The sequence below is a fragment of the Trichosurus vulpecula genome, chromosome 6 (assembly GCF_011100635.1).
Source record: "Trichosurus vulpecula isolate mTriVul1 chromosome 6, mTriVul1.pri, whole genome shotgun sequence".
Classification (NCBI taxonomy): Eukaryota; Metazoa; Chordata; class Mammalia; order Diprotodontia; family Phalangeridae; genus Trichosurus; species Trichosurus vulpecula.
In genome coordinates this window covers 206,171,930-206,189,399 of record NC_050578.1, presented here as the reverse complement: position 1 = coordinate 206,189,399, position 17,470 = coordinate 206,171,930, and the positions used below count along the sequence as shown (strand labels likewise).

The following is a 17,470-nucleotide window of genomic DNA, read 5'->3' as shown; positions in this document are numbered from 1 at the left end:
ACTTAACCTCTATTTGCTTCAGTTTCCTTAACTGTAAATGTGGATAATAACAGCACTTACTTTGCAAGGTTGTTGTGAGAGTCAAATGAGATAAACTTGAAAAGTGCTTGGCACATACTAGGGGAATGTTTATTCCCCTCCACTTCCCTAATGAGCTATTATGGTGGCAGGAATGCTTATGATACAAACACAGTTGAGAATGACTCCAAAATATCTACAAGAATTGCCTCAGAGAAAAACACAGCTTGGGTACCATTTCATCTGGAATTCCTGGAAGAGATGAAGCAAGAGGTTATTTTTAAAGAGTTAAATTTTTTTTAAAAAAATAGATGAATACTTGAGTGAAAAACTGGAAAAGAAATGAGAGGTAAGGAAGAAAGAATTCACAATGTAATTAACATCTTGGCACAAGAGGTACCTTGCCCTATCAATAAACTCCCAGAAAATTCAAATGAACAAAATAGAAGCCAATGACTCCATGAGACAAGAAATATTAAAAACAAAGTCAAAAGGCTAAAACAAAGAAGAAGAAAATGTGAAATGTCTACTAGGAAGAACAGCTGATCTGGAAAAGCAGATTGAGGAGAAAAAAAATTAAGAATCATTGGACTATCTGAATTCCATGACCAAAAAAGAGCCTAGACATTCTATTTCAAGAAATCTTGGGAAAAAAAAAAAAAACAACTTCCCAGATCTCTTAGAACTAGAGGGTAAAGTAGAAGTGGAAAGAATCCACCTATCCACCACCTGAAAAAGGAAAAAAAGAAAGAAAGAAAATTCCCAGGAACATCATAGTAAAAATCCGAAGATTCCAGGTCAAAGAAAAGTATACTGCAAGCAACCAGATTCACGTACCAATCACAGCCAGGATTACATAATGCTTAGCAGCTACAACTAAAGAGGAGCAGAGAATTTGGAATACTATATTCCAGAAGGTAAAGGATAGGGGCTTACAGTCAAGAATAACTTACCTAGCAAAACTAAGTATAATGTTATTGGCGAGGTGGGGGGGGGCAATGGAGTGAATGGAGATACAGGGAAATTGGCCTTTAATGAAATAGAACACTCTCAAACATTCCTGATGAAAAAACTAGAGCTGGAGAAATATTGTGAAGTACAAACACAAGAGTAAAGAGAAACACGAAAAGGAAAATATGAATGAACAATAATAAAGGACTAAACAAGGATAAACTGCTTACACTTATATCTAGGAAGATGTTACGTGTGTCCTCTTTGATCCTTATTATCGTCAAGATTCACATAGTATGTCCAATTAGACAAGGTTTCCAGTGATTCTTTTATGTCTTGATGATCTTAAGAAAAGAATGAAAAGAGAGAGAATATGCTGGGGTGGGGGGAGGAGGGGAAAGGGAAAGGAAGATTAGAGGAAATTACTTTATATATAAGTAGTTAATAGTCATTAGGATCTAAACTGAGTGATATATTTGGATAGTGAGAACCTCAAAGGAGGATGGGTTATTTAATGATGATGAGGTTATTATTATTGTCTGTCCTTCATTCTTGAAGAGGACCATGACATCAGGGAGGTGATGCCATGACTTGCAAGTGAATTGAATTTAAGTGAGGGAGGGCTATGCAAAGTCACGAGCCTCACTTTCTCCTCCAGAGCCACCTTGGTCCAGTGGCAAGATATAGATTGAGATGACTGGAGATGGCCTTAGTGATGATGATGAGGGAGAGACTATAAGTGGGAACAGGAGAGGAATAGGAGGAAGGGGTATTCAGACCCCTCCACTTAGATAGATGAGCATGGGGCGGGGGGATATGAGAGAAAGTGTAGCCAGTATTGGAAAAGTTATTGAGGGAAGCAGTGTCTTCAGGAGGGAGCCAGGTCTCAGTGAGTGATTTGGTTTTACTCAGTAAGTGGCAGATGATGATGGGAATGAGAAAGGAAGAGGTGAAATTTGTTAATGATGGAGCAAGCATTTCAGAGGGTACAGTTTAGTTGAACAGTTAAATAACTCATCTATCCCCCATGCTACATCCTACAGTGAAATTTGTATGAACCCTCTGGAAGAAGAAAGACCACTGAGGCCCTGATATTAGAGTTGTGAGCTGTGTTGGCTATTGTGTCTCCCTACACTGTACTTAACATTCATGCTCACTCTTCCCTCTTAGATTGTATGTGTATTTGTGGGAGAGCATGCCTTGATTTAGGGGAGAAATTCTTTGTGATCACTGTTCTAGCTTTGCCATTGGAGCACTGCTCCTTTTTAAACAGTCAGCAAAGGTATTTGCTCCAGGTATTAGGAGGATAGCCACCCACAGGGTTACTCCTAGTCCCCTGAAAGTAGTAGCAGGCAACCTTCTGGGAACTCAACCTACTAGTGTCAGAGTGGATCAGGAGAGTAAGCCCAGAGGTGTTATATACATGTACATGCAAACATGTGCATGTGCTTATGTGTGTATGTATGTATGTATGTATACCGGTATCTATTTGGATGTATGCATATAAGTTTATACCTATACCTTGTTGTTCTGTCATATCTGACTCTTGGTGACTCCATGGACCATAGTACCTCAATATTGTCCATATGATTTTCTTGGCAAAGATACTGCAGTGATTTGCCATTTCCTAAATATACATTTAATGTTCTGTGTCCATGCTTTTTTTTTCCATTATACTGTAAGTCCCTTGAGGACAGGAAATTTCATTTTTGTGCTTGTATCCCAAGCATGTAGCACGGTGCCTGGTGCATGGCTTAGTGCATGCTTGCTGAATGAATGAATGACTCCTGATCTCCAGCAAGGTATAGTGGAAAAATTACTGGAATTAAGAATCAGAAATCTAGGGTGAAGTCCTAACTTTTTGATCTTAGGCAAATCGTTTTTCCCTTTCCGATCTGTTCCCCACTGTAAAATACGTTTGGCATATACCGTCCCTAAGGTCCGTTCTACCTTGTTTGTTTTAAGTGCCAACTAAGTGGCACAAACAATAATGTGTCGTTTAAACAGCACAGAGCTTGGATTGGAGTCAGGACACCTAAGCCTGAGTTCTGGCACTGCCAATTGCTAGCTGTGTGAACTTGGGACAAGTCACGTCCCTTTTCCGAACCTCAGTTTCCTCGTCTATATTATGAGAAAGATAAAGAGTCCTGCAGGCGCCTGCTGTCAGCTGTGTCTGTGTCTGCGCAGAGCATCGTGGGGCTTGTAGTCTGCTCCGCCCTCGGCAACCCAGAGATGCGATAGGGTTGGGGCGCATTGCCTACACTTCCCAGGGTGCTTTCCCGGGGGATGGCGGGTGAGAGGGGGGGAATTCTTCTCCCTCCCAGCGCTGGAGACCTGTCATTGAGCTTGGGCTGGGTTACCACCTGGCCTGCGGGGCGGGCGGAGAGCCGGGTGAACTGTGGTGGCAGCAGCGAGGGAAAGAGGGAGGCGGGGAGAGAAAGGGGAGGGAGGCGCGTCCAGGGAAGTGAGTGACAGAGCTGTCAGTGGGGATGGTGAGGAGAGCGAGCGCTGGGGCTGCCTGCGGACCTGCCACCGCGGGGCCCGTGGGAAGAAGAGCGCGCGCCGCCCTAGCGCCGGCTGCGCCTTCTTTGCAGGGCGCGAGGCAGCTCTTGCCCAGTTGGCCGGAGGGGATGCGGTGCTACTGACCCAGGGAACTACAGGGCGGCGTCTGCAGGGAGGGAGGGGGCGTGCACCACCGCTTATAACCCGATCCCGGGCGGGGAAGGGAGGGATGTGGCTGCCCTCTCTGCTCACTGTCTGAGATAGTGCGACTGTTTCTGCTGCTGTTGCTGCTGCTGCTCGTGCTGCAGCGGCAGCAGCTGCTGCTGCTCGTGGGACTTTCTGATGCGTAACAGGTAGGAGAGGGTGGGGAAGTGAAGCCATCCCAGCCTGAGCCAGCCGCGGCAGCAGCGGCGAGGACCGGAGCCCAGCGCATCCACCTCTACCCTGGGGGAGTCGGCCAGAGGAGGCTGCAGGCAGTAGCTGGACCCGCTAACCGCAGGCGCCTTCGGGCAAGATGAGCGCAGGTAAGTGCAGCTCGCGCCTCCCGGCACTTGGGGTCTGAGCCCGCCGGGAGAGAAGGGGAGGGCAAAAGAGAAGGGGCCGGCCAGCTAGGAGGGGCTTCATCCTATTCAGCCACTTGGGGGGAGGAATTCTCCTAGGCGCTGTGTGAGTGGGTAAGTCATTTTTCTTTTCTGGACCTCAGTTTCCCTAGTTGTACAACGAAAGGGTTGGACTAGCTGATCTCAGAAGTCTCCTCCAGCTCTGATAGCTGATATTCTGTGCTCCCCTGAAGCTCTGACATTCTGATTTTTAAGCATTTCCATCACCATGCTTTCCGCCCCTCCCCATCCTAAAATTCTGAAATCTTAAAATGAAAGGGGGAGGTATTTTAAGGACATTTCAGGCCACCGCTTGGGCCTGGAGCTCTGCGTCTCTTGTGTTTCGGAGCCGGGAGAGTGGAGGAAAAGCTGCAGTAGTTTTCTGGTGACCCCACCCTAGTTCTTCTAATGAGATTTTCTGAAGCCCAGGAAGGGGGTGCAGGCAACAGCTCTGTGCCACATCTCGTTGATGATGATGAGACATTGCTTTCTCGTTTATAAAAGGCATTCTTAAGAAGGATCCTGAGAGATAGGGTAAAGGTATTGCTATTCTCACTGCAATGGGGGAAAAGAGGCTCAGAATGGAGAATGACCTACCCAGGGTCGCACTGCTGGGATTCTGGGGTTCGTCACCAGATGTCTTGGGTTCAACAGCTTTGCTAACAGTCAGCACTTTGACTTCTTTTGCATCCAAGCGCTCTGTTGCCCCTCACCCTTTCCTCCTTCCTTCTCGTCTCCCATCCAGCCTAAAGTCAATAGCCTCCTTTCTCAGCCGGTCCTTCTTTGCGGTTCCGTCACGTTATAATGCAGGTCCCTTTCCAGCCCAGGGAACAACTGAGGCTCACACCGTTTTCCTCTGTGTCTGTCTGGGTTTGGAAAGAAGCCCTATCATCTTGCAGCACCGGTCTCTTGCTGCCGTAGCTGCAGCTGCTGGCTGCTACTGCAGGGCTCTCCAGCCACCCGGGCCGAGCTCCCCTCCTCCGACTAATAATAGGCACCCAGAAGCTTTGGCTGGCGGCGGATTATTCCAGGCGCCCAGACTGGGCATGGAACTTTGGGGTTCTGGGGGTGGGGATGTGAAAGGTGCCGGCTCTCCAGGTCAGAAATAGGAGGCACAGCTCTCTCCCTTCCCTGCCTCCAGCCGCCAAGTCCAAGCTGGCTGCAGTCAGTGTCAGTCTCAGGAATACGAGAGCTAGCTCTGCCCAAAACCTCTTAAGAAAGGCGTTGCGGAAGGAGCCCCGCCGTCAGCTTCAGAGAGCTTCAAGTGGGAGGTGGGATTGTTGAGAGCCAGAGGAGAGGGAGACCTGGTAGATTGAGAAGGGACCCTTTATAGGGAGCGTTAAGGGGTGTAGGTTGTCGTGGCTAAAATGGGAAGCTCTGAAAGCTGGGACACTTCTGAGGGAAACCTTCCAGGACGGTGAGGAAGGCCACTTCAAGGGAGCCCAGGTGGGTGACTAGTGACACTCTGGGCTCTCAATTTATGAGCCGGGACAACCATTCCTTGCGAACGACTTCAATCCATTCTTTCAAGGAACCTAAATGTGGGTCATCTCTGCCACTGTAATCTAGTTGTCCCTTTAACACCCTTCCCCACCCCCACCTTTCCTATAGGCCTTTTTTTTTTTCCTGGACCATGCCCTACCTCATCTCTTGATGTATGCTGCCATCACAGATAATTTAATTTTAGTGCTAGCAGGGATCTTACATCTAAGTCAAGGGTTCTTCAGCCCCCTCTTTCCTTTTTTGGCAGTCTGGGGTCACCCATAAACCCCTTCTCTGAATAATGTCATTAAGTAATTGAAGGAAATCGTAAATTTCATTTAGAGGAGAGTGAAAATAAAGTTCTAATTTTTTTGCCCATCCAAGTTCAGGACCCCATAAAATCTGTCCCTGGACCCGGGGAGGCTGTAGACTATAGGTTAAGACCCCCTGACTAAGTAAATGGGCTTATTTTTATGGATAAAGCAAGTCAAGTCAACAAACATTTACTAAGCTAGATTCGGTACATATTAGGAATTTAATAAATGCTTGTTGATTTAAGGGCCTACTCTTATATATGGTACAAAGCCCTAGAGATACAAAGAAAAGTAAAAACAGCTCCTGCCTTTAAGACTTACTAAAATATAAGTCCAGGAAGTGGATAGAGCACTAGACCTAGAGTCAGGGAGACCTGAATTCAAATGCTGTTTCAGACACTTAATAGCAATGTGACCCTGGGAAAGTTGATTAACCTCTGTCTCAATTTCTTCATCTGTAAAATGGGGATAATATAGCACCTATATTCCAGGGTTGCTGTGAGGACAACATAATGTATCTGTACAGCATTTGGCGATATATAAATGGCTAGCTATTAGCTAAGACCAAGAAAAGTTAAGTGAGAATAATTAGTGGGTGTGGTAGATCAAGTGAAGCAGCAAATGTGAGTAGTTTGTAGATGGCTTTACATTATACAAATGTAATAAAAATTATTATGAAATCTTATTATTATAATTTTTGATTGAAATTCTTTTGATCCAAGACTTGTCATCTCACATGCCTGGAATATACTCCCTTTTCACTTGACTCAGAGAATCCCTCCTTTCCTTAGAAGCTTAGCTTAAATTCCATCTCCTACACTAGGCCTTTCCCAGCTCCCTGGCTGCTAATCATAAAATTACCCTGTATTTACTTTATTTATAAATTCATGTTCCCCAACAGAATGTAAGCATCATTAGGACAAGAACTCTCTGACTTTCTGTCTGTGTATTCCCAACATACAGCACCATGCCTGGCACAGGCACTTAATAAATATTTATTGGTTGAAAATTAATTTAAATATATGATTGAAAAAAAAGTGGATTGGTCATGTGATGAAAGCTAATAGTCTGAGTGCTCCACTGGTTACCCACAAAATGCAAAAAAGACACAGAAGAAGTCTTTCAGCACGGATGGACTTCACTCTGTACTAATAGAGGAGGAGCTGACATTGATGACATTGCATCCATTGAAGTAAAAGGAAGAAATTTCTAAACCATCAATCTGTCCATAAGTAGCAGGTACTATCTTCTGAGGTAATGAGTTCCCTGATACAGCAGATATTCAAGAAATCTCTTATCAGCTAGGAGGTTGGGCCAGTTGACCTTTGCAGTCTCTTCCAAGTCCTAGCCTCTTTGTTAATTTTCCACCCCTAACTAAATAATCACTTGTAGTAATGGTAATGAAATCCTACATGATGCTTCAGAATCCTGGGAGAATAGCTTGTCCCCCAAAGAAAACCAAGATTGAGTCTTAACATCAGTTTCTTCACCTGTGGATTAGATGAACCACTTGGATTCAATGATCTCTAAGATTCTTCCCTTAATACCTATGATTATACAATCAGATGAAGCTGCCAATTTCCAGCTTTTAATATTCTGAAAGTAAAAATATTATATTGTCTGTTCAGAAAATTATTTAAGAAAATGCCAGACAATTTTAGTTTGAAGAATTTTTGAAAGGGATTTTAAAATAGTCGACTGTCCCCTGGAAGTTTTGCAATGAATAGTCAATCAGTAGGTAGTTGGAAAACAAGAGAGATTAGTTCATTCAAAACCTATATTCACTAAATGAATGAATATTTTGAAAAAGTTACCTCTTAAAGTCTATATTAAAAATAGAGATAAACTAAAAGGATGGTTCAAAGAGGTGTAATGTTTAGGTGTGAGAAGGATAATTTTATGTTTGCCATGACAATAATTGAAGCCTTTTTAGCTTTCTCTAATAAACAAAGGAGGAACAGCCTATGAAAGGAATAAACTAGAACCAGCTAATGTCAGAATAGGAAGGAACTTTAACAACAGTTCAACTGCTCTCATTTCTTTAGCACCTTAAGGTTGACAAAATATTTCCTCCTGGGGCACCAATTGTGCAAATATCCTCTATTTTATAGATTCATAGGTAAAGCAATTTGTCAAAGTTCATACAGCCAGTGAATGAAAGAGCCAGGACTGCAAAGGGGGTTTCTTTCCTGACTCAGACCTCTCTGTTCTTTTCATTCTTTAAGGGACACTTTAAAGAAAACCTTTGAATTGTACCATTGCTAAAGTCTTCATCTGATGCTTCATTGTGATATGAGCAGACCATAGACTCTCAAAGGCTGTGCCAGCTCTGACAGATCCTACCAGACTGTAAATGCTTTGATTAAGAGCCCAGAAATCAGTTGTTTTATTTTTTTGTTTGAGTACCAGCTTTGCTAAGAGATGAGAGCTACAATACCACAGGAGGTAGGCCATGGCAGCTCATTAAGACTATCCACTAAAGCATGGAAAGTTGGAAGGAGTAGCCACACTGGTGAAATCACTTATCATTATAATAGTAGAGTCTAGTAATTCTTTGTATTACTAATGTTCACTGTAAAGCTTCCAGGGGGCAGCACCAAGGGATCCAAGTTGGTTTACATGGACCTCATATTTATGTCACATTCCGAAAGTCACAAAGCTAATCGTCCCAACAACGCTAAGTAAGTTCAATGATTGTTCCTATTTTACAGAGGAAGAAACTCAGGCTTGGCAATTAAGTGACTTGCCCAAATCACATAGGTAGAATTAGAAATAGTGGAATTAGAAACTGAACCCAGATTTTCAGATTCCAAAATCCAGCGATGTTCCTAATATACAGCTCTTCCACCTCGATCACTATAAATATGCCAACTTTCACCACCAGATGCTGTCAATATGCTTGCTACTAGCACCATACCTCCATTGCTTTCTAATTTGCTACTTCTGATCTGTTTATAATGTAGAATATAATTTAAATATTTAATATAATATTAAGGAAATTTGAAATACTATTTATCTTCTCTCTTACTTTCAGCTTAAGATTATGCTTTAATGGGAGGGTGGGTGGGAAGGGAAAAAAAAAGATTATGCTTTACTACTCTCTGATATCTCTGATATAGACACTTTTTTTTTCCAACAGTAATACCATTTGTTCTATTGTAGTAGAAAAGCACTGAACATGAAATAAGAAAACCTGCGTTCAAGTCACCATTCAATTGCTACTTTATGAGACCCTTGCACAAGTCGTGTAACTTTTCTGAGGCTCAGTTTCCTGATCTGTGAAATGGGAATAATGATATTTACATTTTTCTAATAAGATTGTGGAGAAAGTAATTTTTAAATTATTGTTGTTCAGTCATTTTCAGTAGTGTCTGATTCTTTGTGCCCCATTTGGGGTTTTCTTAGCAGAGATATTAGAGTGGTTTGCCATTTCCTTCTCTAGCTCATTTTATAGATGAGAAAACTGAGGCAAATAGGATTAAGCGACTTGCTCGGGGTCACACAACTACTAAGCAGTTGAAGCCAGATTTGAACTCAGAAAGATGAGTCTTCCTGACTCCAGTATCTATCTATTTCATCACCTAGCTATTCTTTTAAACTATAAAGTTCCACAAAAATATGATTGACAGTATTACTAACTGAAACATGTAGAGCTTTAAGTACATTACATAATACATTACACATTCTGCAAAACAACTTATATACATAATCACATTTGAACCTTACAGTAAAGCAATGAGATATGTATTTTACACATCTCCATTTTATTGATAAGGAAAGTGAAGGAGACAGAGAGGTTAAGAGGCATGCCCTTGGGTGCACAGCCATTAAGTGCCAGGGATGACATTCAAACCAGGCTTTCCTGGCTCCACCTCCAGTGCTTTATCCACCAAAGATGATTTGTATACAAGAAATGGCAGGATTGATATTGAGGATACACATGGTTGGAAGACAAGGTGGGTTGATCATGTAGAGAGAGACAGAACAGATGGACAGCCACATTGCTGCACTGGTGACTATGAAAAATGAAAGGAGCCAATGGGTAGATCCTCTAGAGAGAATTTATGGAAATGCACCCAGGCTAAATGCATTCGTGAATTGTGACCTGCCCTGACAGAAGGAAACCAATAAGATGCCAATAAGATCACGGATCCATTACAATGTGAAATTATGCTTAGTTCCCTGTGCAAATCTGTGGGACTGAGGTGGCTATATGGACAATTTATGCCCTGAAATTATGGTGCCAAGGATTCATCAATGTTATGATACCTATCTGTATCACCTGACTACAAAGTGTCTGGGATCTGTCATTTCTAATGAGGGTGCAGCTACTGTAATTCTTCAAAGGGGGGGGGGAGGAAAAAAAAACCCAGTACAGCCATCTTACAGAAGTTCTGTCCAGACATGAATGACAGAGTATCTTTTGATCACCTCTCAAACTCCACATTCACAGGACTGATGATCAAAAATAAAGGGGGCTTTAAAGTCCTTTGTTCAGGAGGAAGCTCTGGCTTCCTTTATGTTGCAAAGATGTTACCATGTAGCCAGATGTTTGGTTTGATAGTATAATAAGAGGCTTTGATTCCTCAGCAACTTTGTATCATCATCCAAAATTTATTTTTACGGCAGGGGCTAAGAGAGAGAGAGAGAGAGAGAGAGAGAGAGAGAGAGAGAGAGAGAGAGAGAGAGAGAGAGAGAGAGAGAGACAGAGAGAGAGACAGAGACAGAGAGAGAGACAGAGACAGAGACCGAGAGACACAGAGAGAGAAACAGAGACTGAGACAGAGACAGAATGAACTTTCTAACTAACTTTATGAAACAAAAATAAAGATGTGAGTAATTACTCATAAAATGCTGAAGACATTTTAGATCATAAACAGACCTAGAAAAGCGTTGGAGATAAGATAGTCTAGTCTATTCAGTAAGGGAGGAAACTGGGACCCAGGAAAAGAAATTGACTTGATGAGGTTTACAGGCAAATAAGCATAAGGGCCAGCACTTAATGCTAGATCTTTGAGTTCAAGCCCAGGTTCTCTTTCTGATCCATAAACAACAACAATAAATGTAATTTAACTGAATGGGAAAAAGTTTTGAAATTGTGGCATGCACAGTTGTCTCTTGTCCTATCTGGTATCCTGGCCAAAATGAGTTGTCAAAATTCAGATAATCAAATTAACCCAAACCAGTTTCTTTGGGTACCAAAGCAATGGAGGGGTACATTGGACATATAATTCCCTCATGGTCATGAGATCTTGTGAAATCAAAGAAAAGGACTGAGCAAAAGTGGTTGTGTTTTGTTGCATATATTGAGGCAATGAAGCTTAGTGGACAGACAACTGAAGTAAGAGACAGGAGATGTTGGTTTCCCTCCTTTGCTCTTGAGTCAGTGTGACCTTAGTCAATCACTTCACCTCTCAGCTATAAAATGAGAGGGTTGAATTAAGGTGATATCTTAAGTTCCTTCCAGCCCTGACAACTTGTGGTTCTAGTTTCTCTTGTAGGATGCTCTAACACTTAGTGAGTGGTTCAATATGTTGTAGATTTTATAGAATCTAAAAGATTCTGATTGTAGTTAACAATTTTGAAATTTTAGGGAATGTCCATGATAATTGCTGCCATGATATAATATTGAGATAAGAAATAACTATGGAAAATGCCTAAAATCTATAGTTTCTGCTTACCTGTATACTACCTATACAGGCCTGCTATTTTAGAATGATAGTGTCAGAGCTGTAAGGAATTCTGAAACACAGATCACTAGGCTATAAGCTCAGTTAGGCGAAAAGTCATGTCTCCAAATTTTGCATCTGCTCTACTACCTATCACTTCTGCAGACAGTGGATGTTTAATAAATATTTAGATGGATGGATGAGGTTTTTTAATTTTGAATAATATTTTATATTTTTCCAATTCCATGTAAAAATAACTTTAACATTCATTTTTCTAAAAAATTGAGTTCCAAATTTTCCCCCTTCTCCTCCCTAAGATGGCAAACAATTTGATATAGGTTATACACGTGCAGTCCTGTAAAACATATTTCCATATTAGTCATGTTGTAAAAGAAAGCATAGACAAAAAAAACACACAAAAAATAAAGTAAAAAATGGTATGCTTGGATTTGTATCCAGACTCCACCAGTTCTTTCTCTGGAGGTGGACAGGATTTTTCATCCTAAGTGCTTTGGAATTGTCTTAGGTTATTGTATTGCTGAGGAAAGCTAAGTCATTCATAGTTGATCATCATACAATATTGCTATACAATGTTCTCCCCGTTCAACTCACTCCATTTTGCATTAGTTCCTGTAAGTCTTTCAAGGTATTTCTGAACACATTCTGCTCATCATTTCTTATAGCAAGTAGTATTCCATCATAGTCATATACCACAACTTGTTTAGCCATTCCCCAATTGATGGATCTCCACTCAATTTCCAATTCTTTACTACCACAAAAAGTTGCTATAAATATTTTTGTATAAATAGGTCCTTTTCCTTTTTGTCCCCCTTTATTCCTTTAGCAATACACATTTAGTAATTGTATTGCTGGGTCAAAGGGTATGCACAGATTTATAGCCCTTTGGGTATAGTTCTAAATTGTTTTTCAAAATGTTTGGATCAGTTGACAGCTCTACCAACAGTGCATTAATAGTTTTCCAATTTTCCTACTTCCTCTCCAACATTTATCATTCTCTTTTTCTGTCTTATTAGCCAATCTGGTAGGTATGAAGTGGTACCTCAGAATTGTTTTAATTTGCATTTCTCTAATCAGTAGTGATTTAGGGCATTTTTTCATTTGACTGAACATAGCTTTGATTTCTTCTCCTGAAAATTACCCGTGCTTATCTTTTGAACATTTATCAATTGGGAAATGACTTGTGTTCTTTCAAATTTGAGTCATTTCTCCATATATTTGAGACATGAGGCCTTTATCAGAGATACTTGTTATAAAAGAAAATTCCCCCCAGTTTTCTGCTTTCCTTATAACACTGGATGCATTGGTTTTGTTTGTGTATAAACTTTTTAATTTAATATAATCAAAATTATCCAGCTTATCTCTTATAATCTTCTCTATCTCTTATTTGGTTATAAAGTCTTCCCTTATCCCTAAATCTGAGAGGTAAACTATTCTATGCTTTCCTAATTTGCTTATGATATCACCATTTATGTCTAAATCAGGTACTCAGTTTGACCTTATCTTGATATACATTGTGAGATGTTGTTCTATATATAGTTTCTTCCAAACTGCTTTCCAGTTTTCACAGCTGTTTTTGTTAAATAGTGAGCTTTTGTCCCAAAACTTGGATCTTTAGGTTTAATCAAACACTAGATTACCATTGTCAGTTACCACTATGTGTTGTGTACCTAATCTATTCCACTGACCCACCCTTCTGTTTCTTAGCCAGTACCAGATTATTTTGATGATTACCTCTATGAAAAAGTTTGAAATCTGGTATAGTTAAGCCACCTTCCTTCATATTTTTTCATTTATTCTCTTGATAGTCTTGACCTTTTGCTCTTCCAGATGAATTTTCTTATATTTTTTCTAGCTCTATAAAATAATTTTTGGTAGTTTGACTGATATGGCCCTGAACAAGTAAATTAATTTAGATAGAATCCTTATTTTTATTATATTAGCTAAGCCAACCCATGAGCAATTAATATTTTTCCAGTGGTTCAGATCTGACTTTGTGTGAAAAGTGTTTTGTAATTGTGTTCATATAGTTCTTGTGTTTGTCTCGGTAGGTAGATTTCCAAGTATTTTATGTTGTCTATGGTTATTTCAAATGGAATTTCTCTTTTTATCACTTGTTGGTGGGCTTTGTTGGTTATATGGATGGATGGAATCTTAAAAGATAGACCACAGGACAAGAGTCTTAACTTGGGGACTATGAATTTTAAAAAGTTGATAACTGTATTTCATATTGGCTTCCTTTGTAATCCTATATACTTTCTCTTATACTTTTAAAAATATCCTTCTGAGAAAGGGTCCATAGGCCTCACTAGACTGTTAAAGTGATTCATGGCACAAAAAGAAATGAAGAACCTCTGCCTTAGAGTATCAGAGCTGGATAGTTAAGGTCAACTTCATAATTTTACTATTTTTCTTTACGCTCACGTATGTGTATACACACGTGTGTCTGTTGTGTATGTATGCATATGTATATAAAGATATTATATATATATATATATATATATATATATATATATATATATTCCCTTCCCCCTTCCCAAGAAATCTCATTTTAAGGATATGTTATATATTCATGGTCAATTTATATATGGGTCAATGTGGCAAATCATCTTTCTTAAGTCTCAGTTATTTTAAGAACATTTTTTGATATCTTTTGTTTTTAACATCATCTTATTTTCCACATACGTCCTTCTCTCCCTCCTCCTCTCAGAGAGCCATCCTTTGTAACATAGGATTTTGTCAAAAAGAGAGAGAGAGATTGAGCTTAGTTCAGCACCAGATTGACATTGTATGCAGTGTTTTACATCCATAATCCCTCACTTATGCAAAGTAAACATCAGAATTTTACTTTTTTCTTCATACTCACATATGTGTATATACATGTGTGTATGTGTGCATATGTGTGTATATAATATTATATATATATATAAAATATATATATTCCCCTCCCCCTTTCTAAGAAATCTCATTTTAGTGGTATGTTATATATTCATGCTCAATCTATGTATGGGCCAATGTGGTAAATCATTCTCTTCTTAAATCTCATTTATTTTAAGAAAATAATTTAATATCTTTTGTTTGCAACATCATCTTATTTTCCACATAAATCCCTCCCTCCCTCCTCCTCCCAGAGAGCTATTTGTAATGCAGACTTTTTTTAAAAAGAGAGAGAAAAAGCAGTTCAGAAAAGAAATCATTTCAGTGATGACAGTCTGCCATCATATGTAGTGTTCCACATTCATGGTCCCTCACATATGTAACAAAGGATGGGAGGTCCATTTTGGAAAGTGAGGCCTCGGGTGTTATAGCCACACAGTGAGCCTGTGATCCTGCTGGGAGTCAAACCCAGGTATCTGTCTGTTACTGGTCATATGCTCTTCATTTAGCCACACCCCCTCTTAGAATTTGTCACCCAGTGAGTATGGTGTACCTGTGGTAGTTTTGTTTTAGAATCAGAGAGGTGGTGGTCAGAGGTGAAATCAGTAATGAGGGACCTCTATTTTCAGTTGAATCTATGGGACAGCTACCTTTCCTAGTCCCTGCATCTTATTCGGGAGGCACCTTCATCTGTATCGTCACAGATGTATAACATGGACTTGAGTGAGTGGAGTGAGAAGAGAACTAGGTTGCTTCTGGTTCTTTAAAAAAAAAAAAGGAAGAAGTTCACACTAGTATGGAAATCTTTACGGCATGTTGTCCTGTGAGGTTCAAAGGACTAACAATTTTCAAGGGTCACTAAACTTGCTTAAAAACGACTTCTTTTTCACATAGTGTTAATGTTTCCTTGAGAAATGAACAGCAAGGATACCATTTCAACTATTATTATTTCATTTTTTTTACCCAGTAAATTTCAGCAGAAAATAAATTAGTTTGACCCAGAAATTTGCTGTTTAATGTGTTCAGGAGACTGCCTATGCAAAATAATCTTGATTTCCCCTGGCAATCTTGGTTATTTATTGAATCTGGCAACTAACTGACCATGGGCCATTCAATGGACTCCTTTGAGTCTCAGTTTCTCTGCCTCTAAAATGGAGCCAAGTTGGGGTAAGGATTACTATCTGACAGGGCTTAGGAGAGGTACAAAATAAGATAATGAATGTGGAGACATTTTGTAAAGTGTGAAGTGCTTCCTAAGTGGATCTGAATCCACTTTTGGATGGTTAGGTTTCCTTGACTAGAGAGTCCTCAGTAAAGCTCCTTGCTTTTTGAGTGAAGGAGTCAATATGACATCGCCATATCCAACTCTTTGTGACCCCATGGACTACTGTTCATGGGGGTTCCTTGGCAAAGATACTGGAGTGGTTTGCCACTTCCTTCTCCAGTGTGTCCCAGTTTTTTTTTTTCACAAATGAGAAACTGAGCCAAATAGAGGTTAAGCCCAGGGTCACATAGCTAGTAAGTGTCTGAGCCTGGATTTGAGCTCATACCTTCCTGACTCCAGGCCCAGTGCTCTATCTACTGTACCACCCGGCTGTGGTCAATGAACCTCCTTGAAGGTAGAAATAGCATATTACAATGTAAAGAATGCTGTATTTGGAAGAGAAGCACTGAGTGGCTATGCCATTTATGACCAGTATGACCTTGGACAAATCACCTATCCTCTCTCAATTTCACTTTTCTCAACTGTAAAATGTGGTGATTGGATTAAATGACCTTGTCGGTCCCTTCCTTGTCTGCTTCTATGACCCTATGATTTTGTTTATGCAGAAGGCCTTGCTTTAGTCCCAGAAGGAAGCAAAGGAGGCCTCTAAGCCATCAAAATAGCTGGGAAGTTGGTGGACTTTACCCAGAGGAGAGCCTCTCAGCCCCTTGCTTGGAGCTCATTTGCTCTTGTATTAGAAACAATTCATACAAGTTGGGTCATCTGGCTTACAAAGTGAGGAAAAAATCAATGACTCAGTAGGGAATTCTCCAAGGTAATTTTATTGTTGTTAGGAAGAAGTGACAGCTGATTGTGATGGATGAGCCATACATACATACATACATACACACATGTAGGAGGGAAGGTCTCCAAAAGATGGAGCTAGCAGCTCTACATGAGTCAGCAATCTCTAAGAGTATCACTATCTTACAATGGTTATTCATGCTAACGATCTTGAGTCATCAATAAAAAATCCTTATGTAACGACCTTAATGTAAACTCCTTAAGGTCAGAGATTATTTTTATTTTTTATATTCCAGTGCTTGGCACATAGTGGGTGCTTAATAAATGTTTGCTGGATGAATGAATGAATAAATCAATGAAAAGTCGGAGAAATATGTGATTTTTAATAAAATCAGTTTTTTAAAAAATCAGGTTAAAAAAAAAAGCTTTTTAATAAAAGGTTCCTGATCTAATTTGCCTCACTTGATTGAACATCTTAAATTTGTGACTTATTCACAATTCATTCACAATTATACTCTCTGCAGTGACAACCTAGTTCAGGGTTGGGGAATCTGTGGTCTTGAGGCCATATGTGGCCTTGTAAATCCTTGGGTGCTACCTTTTGACTGAGTCCAAGTTTTGTAGAACAAATCCTTCTATGAAGGGGATTTGTTCTGTGAAGTACGGATTCAGTCAAAGAGCCGCACTTGAGGACCTAGTGGGTCACATTTAGCCTTGATGCTGCAGGTTCCCCACCCCTGACCTAGTATCTTCTTGTGTAGGGGCTTGTTTAAATTAAAATAGTATTCAGCAAGCATTTTTAAGCATAAGGCATTGTTCTAGACTTTGAGGAAGTAAAGATACAATAAGACATGATCCTTGCCCGATGGAGCTTATAGGGTGTGTCCCTGTTAAAAACATAATTGTGGTGGGGGGAATATAATAAATGCAAAGAAGAGATCCAAAGCTTAAAGAAAAGTGACCTTTGGGGAAGAGATCAGGGAAGGCTGCTCTGACTAGGTGTCACTGCCTTTGGGTCTTAAAAGAATAGGG

General features: G+C 40.2%; 1 protein-coding gene across 1 annotated transcript in view; it reads left to right on the top strand.

Moving 5' to 3' along the window:
* The first annotated feature begins 3,721 nt into the window (after positions 1-3,721).
* The window catches only part of ABLIM2 (actin binding LIM protein family member 2), a 313,210-nt gene continuing 299,461 nt past the window's right edge, over positions 3,722-17,470 (top strand). The window contains exon 1 of the mRNA XM_036763471.1: positions 3,722-3,995. Coding sequence (XP_036619366.1) covers positions 3,986-3,995 — 10 coding nt within the window. The 5' untranslated portion in view covers positions 3,722-3,985. The remainder of the gene's footprint in view (positions 3,996-17,470) is intronic.